Source organism: Pteronotus mesoamericanus, unplaced genomic scaffold (assembly GCF_021234165.1).
Source record: "Pteronotus mesoamericanus isolate MK-2021 breed Mesoamerican mustached bat unplaced genomic scaffold, CSHL_Meso_final contig_220, whole genome shotgun sequence".
Classification (NCBI taxonomy): Eukaryota; Metazoa; Chordata; class Mammalia; order Chiroptera; family Mormoopidae; genus Pteronotus; species Pteronotus mesoamericanus.
In genome coordinates, this window is record NW_026555091.1 from 4,338,309 (window position 1) to 4,347,098 (window position 8,790).

The 8,790-nt window shown below is 45.7% G+C and overlaps 1 protein-coding gene across 1 annotated transcript; it reads left to right on the plus strand.

Annotated features, from left to right (window-relative positions):
- The first annotated feature begins 985 nt into the window (after nucleotides 1-985).
- GPR141 (G protein-coupled receptor 141) lies at nucleotides 986-8,134 on the plus strand. The gene is made up of 2 exons (XM_054571271.1): nucleotides 986-1,131; nucleotides 7,214-8,134. Exon 2 carries the CDS (start codon nucleotides 7,228-7,230, stop codon nucleotides 8,131-8,133), a length of 906 nt encoding a protein of 301 aa, XP_054427246.1. The 5' UTR covers nucleotides 986-1,131; nucleotides 7,214-7,227; the 3' UTR covers nucleotide 8,134.
- Nucleotides 8,135-8,790: the final 656 nt, after the last annotated feature.

Sequence of the window (8,790 nt, forward strand, 5' to 3'; positions counted from 1 at the left end):
TTACCCACAGTCCCTGGTTTTGCTCATTTCCGAATTCTGCCTAGAAGAACGGTGAGTAAAGATTGCTGCATGATTGGAGTCCTTTGCATAAAGTATTAAAAACAAACTTCCTTGATAGGAATAGCTTAAATGAGAAAGCAGGAATAGAATTTTTACTTGCAATAAATATTTTGTATTAGTCAACGTAAGACAACTTGGCTCTATAAATCTAGATACCCAAGTATGTTATATGAATACTCTTTCTAAGGTGCCATCTTTGGAAAATAATCCAAAATATGTGAAATGCTTAATTCATAAAAACATTTATCATAGAGCTATTTATAGCAATGGTAAGTTAAAAACACCCCATTGCTAAAAATTTGGTTAAATAAAATTGAAGATGTCCACTTGATGGGATGTTAGGTAGTCATTTAAAAGTAGAGAAGCTTTAAGACAAAGTAGTTCAATGTATTACTAGTGAAAAATACTGGCTGAAAATTGGGGTGCAAGGTGATTATAACTATCTCAGTACTGTAGGTGCATAGAACAACACTACCAGAAAGTAAACGGAAGTATTTAAAAGAATGAAAAAGTTCTGTTTATCTTCTAATTTTTCTTTAGTTTCTGTAACTTAGTGGCCTCTTTTTTGGTAATAAAAAAAACAAACAAACCCAGAAACACAGAGAAGAGAGAAGGAAATAAAATCATGGTAGTTATTATGATGAAAAAGAAGATAACGAGAAAGAAGATGAACATTTGGATAAACACAAGAAGTGGTCACAGGGGTGTGGAAAGGAAGGAGCCCTGCTTGTGACATGGAGCAAAACACGCCCTGTGGTCACCATGTGAAAAGCCGCCTTCGTGGGCGCTGCCCTGTCCTGTCCTACGTTTCAGCCCCTTGCTGGGCTGTGAGCGAGCGGAGGCGAGGAAGGTGCTAGGGGCACTGAGCGCTGTTTTGTCTGACTGAGCCCTCCCGCCTTCCCGGTTCCCTGCCGTGTCCCTTTTTGTGCCTTCTGGGGTCAGGAAGACAAAGGAGGCCAGGTGGTGAGGGCGGCGAGGAACCTCGGTCGCACCGGGCGCTCAGGAATCCGAGGCTCACCGCCCACAGGCTTGACGTTTTCTGAGAAGAAAGCTCAGTCCGTGGGTAACAAGGTATTTCTTTGAAGCAGGGTTTCTAGTGAGGAGACGGGGAACGTATGTGAAGATCAAAATTCCCAGCACGTCGCGATACCTGTGGACCCACAGGTCTGTGCAGAGCTCTCCCCTGGAATGGACAGAACCTGAGACTGCTCCCTTATTTTGGGGAAAGCAGGTGGTAAATGACGTGCTGAGGTGGCTTCTGGGAACGGCGTGGCTCTTGCTCCAAAGGAGCACAAAGTGTCTTGAGTTTCAATTTCTTGGGGCCTCAGCTTCAGCTTTCACTTCCCTTGTTGGTCACCAGAAGCTGTATGCTGGGGACAGTGTCAAATTCCCCAAATGACTGCAGAAATGAGAGCTCAAAGCCAGGAGGCTCCTGTTGGTTCGAACTGATTTGTTTGATTGGGGGGCTACAGCCCTAACTTTGCTTGAAACCATGTCAGCAAGCGGTACAAATACGGGGGAAAGGAGGGGAGTGGATTTTCCATAGGTTAGTTGAGCGTAAAGTTCTCTCAAATGGATTTCTTTACAACTGACATTTCTGTTGTTGCTTTCCACACTGCTGCGCTAGTTTCAATTTTTTTTCTTTAGCTACCTTGAGGCGGTCTTTTTGGTGAGGCTGTCATTCCAGGGCTTTTTCCAAAAATATTTTGGGTAAAATGCTGCTCAGTTTTCCCAGAGTGATGCGAGGAAATGATCCTATTTGTCTCCCACAAACATCGCAGAATGCAACTTGCTCTAAGGATGTCTCAAAGGCAGGGGAGCCACCTGTGCCACATCTGCCTTTGCCCTCTGCTCTGCCCCTTCCTGCTGGCTCCTGCCTGGTCCCTGAAGAGGCGTACGTGGGGGTGGGCTCAAAGTGTGGCTGTGCCACTGCGGAGCTGGCTTTTGCCTCTGTGGGCCCCTCCTGTAGTAGCAGGGGGCAGTTATGGCAGGAACCGGGAACGGAGCCTCAGGGGCCGGCCGCTGTGTGAGTTAACGGAACTGTTTGTGGAAGGGAGGGCAGCGTTTTCCTCATTTAAATGGCATGCCGGACCCAGCAATCTCTAGGCTTCCCTCTAAGGGTAAAATTTTGTGGTTCTGTCATCTGACCCTGGCACAGGTATTCCTCCGGCCTTGGAGACGCAGTGGTGGGTTAGACAGGTTTCATGGGTCCTTCATTTTGGGGTGGGGGCAGGGCAAGGTCGGGGATGGAGGGTGAGGGGGAAAAGCAAGATGAGGCTGATACGTTCTACGGGGAAAACCACTGGGTGAGGGCCGATGGCTCCCGTGGGAGAGCTGGGGGGTGGGATTTGTCCGCAGGCCCATCTGTTGGGTGTGTGGCAGGAGGAAGTGAGTCGCGGGATGGAGTGGGAAGCAAAGAGGAATGAAGAATAGGGTCAGCGGGGCCAGGGCTCTTATTCGGAGTCTGGCTAGGTCACCCAAAGCTCCCAGTGCCCGGCACGCGGGCCGCCGCACTGGCTGACTGGGGACAGGGAGTCGACGGTCGCTGCTCTGCTCCCCACGCACACGCAGCCCTGCGCGCCGTGCATTCCCTGCCGTAGGCCTTTGCCTTTATCGACAATGGTTCTCCCTCTTCTTCCTCATCATCAGAAGCTCAGTTCAGACGGTTTTTTTCTTTCCTGCTGTTTAAATAATGGCTTTATTGAGACACAATCCATATACCATAAAATTGACTGTTTTATAGCATATAGTCAGTGGTTTTTAGTACATTTGCACAGTTGTATACGATTTCTCTTTTTTGTACACGGGTGAACAAAACATAAATAGTTTATGCTGATTATGATTTCAGATATGTCTGTACTTACTGCTTTCCTTTCAACTTTGTGTATTTACCATGGGTTCTTGTTTGTTTTCAGTTTATCTGTTTCCCTTCCCGCCCTTGCTTGGATCCACTGGGCTGTCTGTATTGCCGTTTTCCTCTTACCATTTGTAAGCCACACAAACTCCTGTTCACCAAGTCACCATTCTCAAATGTTCATCAAGCGTTTAAAATCGTATTTTTTTGTTACTCTACAGTTAAACACTATCTCCCCAATACGACAAAAACCTTAACATACAAATTCTCCTTTTATGTTTGTTAAACCCATTGGGTATTGGTATTCTTATGTGGTCATTTTAGATTAAATTGCGTTGCACTTATATTTTGGTTTGCTGCTCTATATTTGGTACCCTGTACATCCTTTTTCATTTTGCTGGAACGCACACCAGCAATTCAGGGAGGATCTGAGAGAGAGAAACCTCTTATGTGCTCATATGTCAGAAAATGACTTTCCTTTTCTCTCCCTCTGGAAAGCTAGTTTGGTTGAAAATAGAATTCTAAATTAAAAATTGTCTTCAAAGCCATTACGATCTTTTCCCCAGCATTCAAATGTCAAAAGCCTGATGCCAACTTATTTCTCATTCTTTTATAGATTATCTGTTTTGTTTTGCTTTGCTTTTCCTCTATGGGAACTTTGAGGATGTTTGCTTTCCATTCATTCAACCATTATTTATTAAGAAGCTATTAAGTGCAAAGCACCATTTCACCTGCTGAAGGTAAAACGATGAGCAAAACAGACTCCCTTGCCCTCGAGGCGCTTGAGTTCCAGCGGGAGGAGCAAGGGGACACAGCGGAGGCCTGGCCGGGGTCTGTCAGCGAGAAGTGGTGAGGGGAGCAACAGAGCAGCAAAGGGCAGGGGCCGCGCTGGGAGGGAGCCACTCAGTGTGGGTGATGCGCCAGGCAGGCCAGGAAAGCAGTGACGGAGATGGCCTGCAGCCGCAGCGCGGAGGGGCTGGAGGACGCCCCTAAGGGGCATTTCTGGGCAAAGGCCCCGAGGTGGGGACCAGGGATGTTTAAGGAAAAGCAAAGAGTTCTTATGTTTAGTTGGAATATACCAATGAAAGGGAGAATTGTGGGAGATAAGATCAAAGAGATGATGATATTGACATTGATTTTAAAAGCTTCATTAATAATTCCCTGGGCAGTCCCGTTTGGAAGGAGATGTGTAACTGGGAATTGCGGCCTGCGTAACAAATGCCGGAACAGAGGCCGAGGGGGACCGGCAGGCCGTCTGCGTGGGGAGTGGCGATCAGGACGGGCTCCTGCGGAGCACGATGCCCCAGCTGACTCTGGGAGGAGCACTGGGAATGAACCGGGCATGTCAGGGCCGTCACCTGCAGAGAACACAACCCGCTGAAACTGGTTTAAGTAAAATATCTTGGAGGGTCCGGGGACCAGGCTTGCTGCCACAAAGCGACAATCCGTGTGGTCAGGAGGAACCTCGTATTTTGGTTTGCTGCTCTATGTTTGGTACCCTGTACACCCTTTTTCTTTTCGCAGGCACACACACCAGCAGTTCAGGGAGGTATACAATATCTTGGGCATTTCTGGAAGCTGCAGGTGGAGTCGTTGCCCAAGCAGCGACAGCTCTACCTGCAGCTTCCGGAAATGCCCAAGGCCGCCGCTGGCCCAGACAGAGCACCCAGACATGCCCATGCCGTCTTGGCAAGTGGCCTCATCGCTCTGCAGTGGCACCCCTCCTGCACCTCACTTTAGCGCAACAGACTAGCAAAAACTGGGTCACATACAAGGAAAAGCTCTATACAGAAAGGCAGGCCAGAAAGGTTAGAAACGGTGTTCCATGAACTAACTTATAGAACCTGCTGTGAACCAAGTAAAGGAAATAGGAAAGTGAGAAATCCAACGAAGAGGGGGTTTCCAGACATTCTGGCACACCAGTCATGCGATTAGAACCAAATTTCTTACGGCCTTCCCTCCTTCTTAAGAGACACAAACTTGCTTCTCCAGATTGGACAACAACAAGGGGTGCGTGTGTGTGACACTTTGGAGACCTTGGCCAAGTGACTTAACCTGCCAAGGGCTCAGTTTCTTCATCTGAAATTCAATATAGTCGTATATACACAACCCACAGGCCTGCTGGGAGGACTGAATGGGTCCAGGTATGGGTGTGCGTTGCCTGTAGTCCTGGGCACATAGGAGCGATTTAACATGGGCTTCTCAGGTCTGAAAGAGAGACATCGTGGCAGTTTATAAGAAAGAAGGGACTTGAGACAGATAATATGCGATGGATCTTACTTTCTTCTTTCAAGAGTTGGTCCTTCTAGGTCAAGAGCCAAAGAAAATGATGAGTAGAACGTATGGTGGAATACGCATCCTTGACTGAGATATGAACACCATACTGTTCCGTGTCTACTTGATGGAACCACTTTTTGCGAGTACAGGGATCACACATCACACAGGGCAAGTCTATCGGGAGTCAACCTTTTAAGTGGGTTACATAGAAATTCTGTGTCATGCCCACAAAAGCAGAGGTTGTCTGGGGTCATCAGGTTGTCATCCTCATCGTCATCCTCATTTTAGATTAGTTTTATTGAGGTATGAGCTATATGCAAGGAACTTGACCAATGTTAAGTGTAAATTCAGTGAGCTTCAATAAGTAACTGCAGTTGTAACCAGCATGATATAAAACATTCCATCACCCCACAAGCGACCCTGTGGCCTCTTAACTCAATACCTTCCCCGGACACGTGAACGACACTGGCTTTCTTTCAATTGCATCAGTTTTGATTTTTTAGGAAAAAAAACTCATACATTATGTAGTCTTTTGTGACTGGAATCTTCTATTTAGTAAAGTTTCTCAACTTTTTTTTTTTTTAATCATTGCCTCACTAAACAACCTTTAGTCATTTTTCCCCTAATTGTCTCTCACCACTTTCTGAAATTTTAATACCACCGATAGGCTGTATGTATGTTTACATAGTATATGTATGTTTGTGTTTTATACATAAAAAGTAAAATATGTCACACCTCAAGAACAAATTTTTGCTCATTTAGGGGTGGTATTGAGAATACATGGTTTAGTAAGATGCTTTTGCTATTCATTGGTATTGTGTGTGTCAGTTGGTTCGTTTTATTTGCTGGGTAATGTTGGTTGTATAAAGAGATATTCAAGAAATGAATAAGAATAACTGCAAGTGTGTTACAAAGGTCAAGGACTCAGTGCATACTTTAACTACTGTTCTTTCTTAAATTTGATCCTCAGTTTTCCTGTGTCAGTAGACAGACCTGTAATCACAGTCATTCAAGTCAGAAATCTGGGCGTGATTGAGACCCTTCTTCCCCCCGTTTCCTCATATCCAGCCCATCAAATCCTGTCTGTGTCGCCTCCATATTAGTTCTTGACTCAGGTCCCAAGAGATCAGATTTTGCCATAACCCAGAACATTCTAAACATGTAAGGATTTTGATTCTTTTCTTTAAAATAACAAGGAATTTAAATAAGAAAGGGAATGACTTGATTAGATTAATTAAAAGATTACCAATTCTTTCATTTAGTAAAGAATACATTAGAATGTAGATGATGAATTAGAAGGTACCAAGACTATTTAGAGAAAGGATTTGGAGTTCCAAGGAAAAATAATCGTGGTTCTTTTATGCTTTTGAGGTGGGGGATGGGAAAATTGAGAAACATGCTGTGTTTTCAGTGGGGCTCATGCAAAGAACTTCGCCAAGGCCCTAGTGCTAGGCGATATCATAACTACGATGAGAAATTCAGATATGCCCTCCTCTTGCTTCCTGCTGCCTTGACTTAGCCAATTTTTCCCCCCAAACTAACCAGTATTTTAAATGAATAAAGTATAAATACTCTTGGATCATTTGCTGATGAGCTGGAAGGAATCAGAGAATTAGAATCATACTTAAAAGAAAAAACAATATTTTGTGTCCCTAAAGGACCCCTCACCTTTGTACCACCCTGCGGTCCCCCCGGCAGCAGCTGTAGTGCCCGTGCCCATGTTTCAGCGTCGGGCGGCCTGCGGTCCAGGTTTACGTGCGCCATTTGACGAAGTGCACATCTGCACGTCCCTGGGGACGTCTGCATGGGGTCTTTTACCTATTAAAGACTGAGAATCAATGACTTAGTCTGTTTTCGGTCTAGAGCATATAGACACACACATGACATAGTCTTCATTCCGAAGGGACACACAGTTTACGTCATGTAAATAGATACATAACAGAGTCACATTGCCAATGCCGGGGAGGTGTGTACAGGAAGCTCTGGCAGCTTGTCAGTTATGCCGTGCCTTGTCTGTTCCAGGTGACTTCTGAACTATGACTGCCAACAATTCCTCCTGCAATCCTATTCTGACACCCCACTTAACCAGGCTCTATGGCACGGTGCTCGTGGGGGGGCTGGCGGGCGTCATCTCCATTCTGTTCCTGCTGGTGAAGATGAACACCCGTTCTGTGACCACCACGGCCGTCGTTAACCTGGTGGTGGTCCACAGCGTCTTCCTGCTGACGGTGCCGTTCCGCCTGACCTACCTCATCCAGCAGAAGTGGACATTTGGGTTGTCCTTCTGTAAGTTTGTGAGCGCCATGCTGCACATCCACATGTACCTCACGTTCCTGTTCTACGTGGTGATCCTGGTCATCAGGTACCTCATGTTCTTCAAGCACAAGGACAAGGTGGAATTCTACAGAAAACTGCATGCTGTGGCTGCCAGCACCGGCCTGTGGGTGCTGGTGATTGTCATTGTGGTGCCGCTGATTGTCTCTCAGTATGGAAGTATGCAGGACTATGATAAGGAGCAGTGTTTTAACTTCCACAAAGAGCTTACTGAAACATATGCACAAATCATCAACTATTTGATAGTCATCATCGTCATAGCCGTTGCGCTGATTCTGTTGGTCTTCCAGATCTTCATCATCATCTCGATGGTGCGGAAGCTGCGCCACTCCTTACTGTCCCACCAGGAGTTCTGGGTCCAGCTGAAGAACCTGTTTTTTATAGGGGTCATCGTTGTTTGCTTCCTTCCCTACCAGTTGTTCAGGATGTATTACTTGTACACCGTGGCGCACTCAGCTGACTGTAACAACGACGTTGCCTTTTATAATGAAATCTTCTTGAGTGTAACGGCGATCAGCTGCTTTGATTTGCTGCTCTTCGTTCTTGGGGGAAGCCACTGGTTTAAGCAAAAGATAATTGGCCTGTGGAATTGCCTTTTGTGCCGTTAGCCAGCAAACACAGTATTCAAATTTACTTCCTTTATATTGGGGGTGAAAATGGGTAGCGGCGGGTAGGAAGGCAGTTCTATTACTTGATTAAACTGTGTCTTGATGCAGCCAAATGAAAGGACTATAAAATGCCAGAGCATTCATTTATTCCAGTCCTTCCTTAGTTCCTACCATCTCTAAGTGATGCCCATGCAAAGACTAATGAGGTTCAGTCCTCCTGGAGGTGCAACACTGCATCATTTTTCAACATACAGAGTCTGCTTGGCCTGTCCAAGCGCCGCAGGTCTAATCGTTCCTGAGTTTTGCTAGTTTATTTTCATCTCCTCAGTCAGAAACACGGTCTTTCTTAAGCCCAGTAGTTGGTTCTTTACATTCCACATAAAACCTCAGGAGAACTAATTCTGGCTGCGATTCATCTTGAAAGCACCAACTTTACTGTGCTAATTAGAGAAGATGTCCATTCAACTCACATGCTGACAAGAAAAAAGATAAGTGGGGATACCAGCAAGAAACTTTTCTAGATTATCGTAACTCTGGTAGGAAGTCACTTATCTGGAAAGCAAGAGAAACAGAACTCCTGGACTTCTACTCTAACGAGGCTATCTAGAATTATCCTTTGAAAGGTCAAGTTTAAGGACTTGGATTAATTCCCTCAGT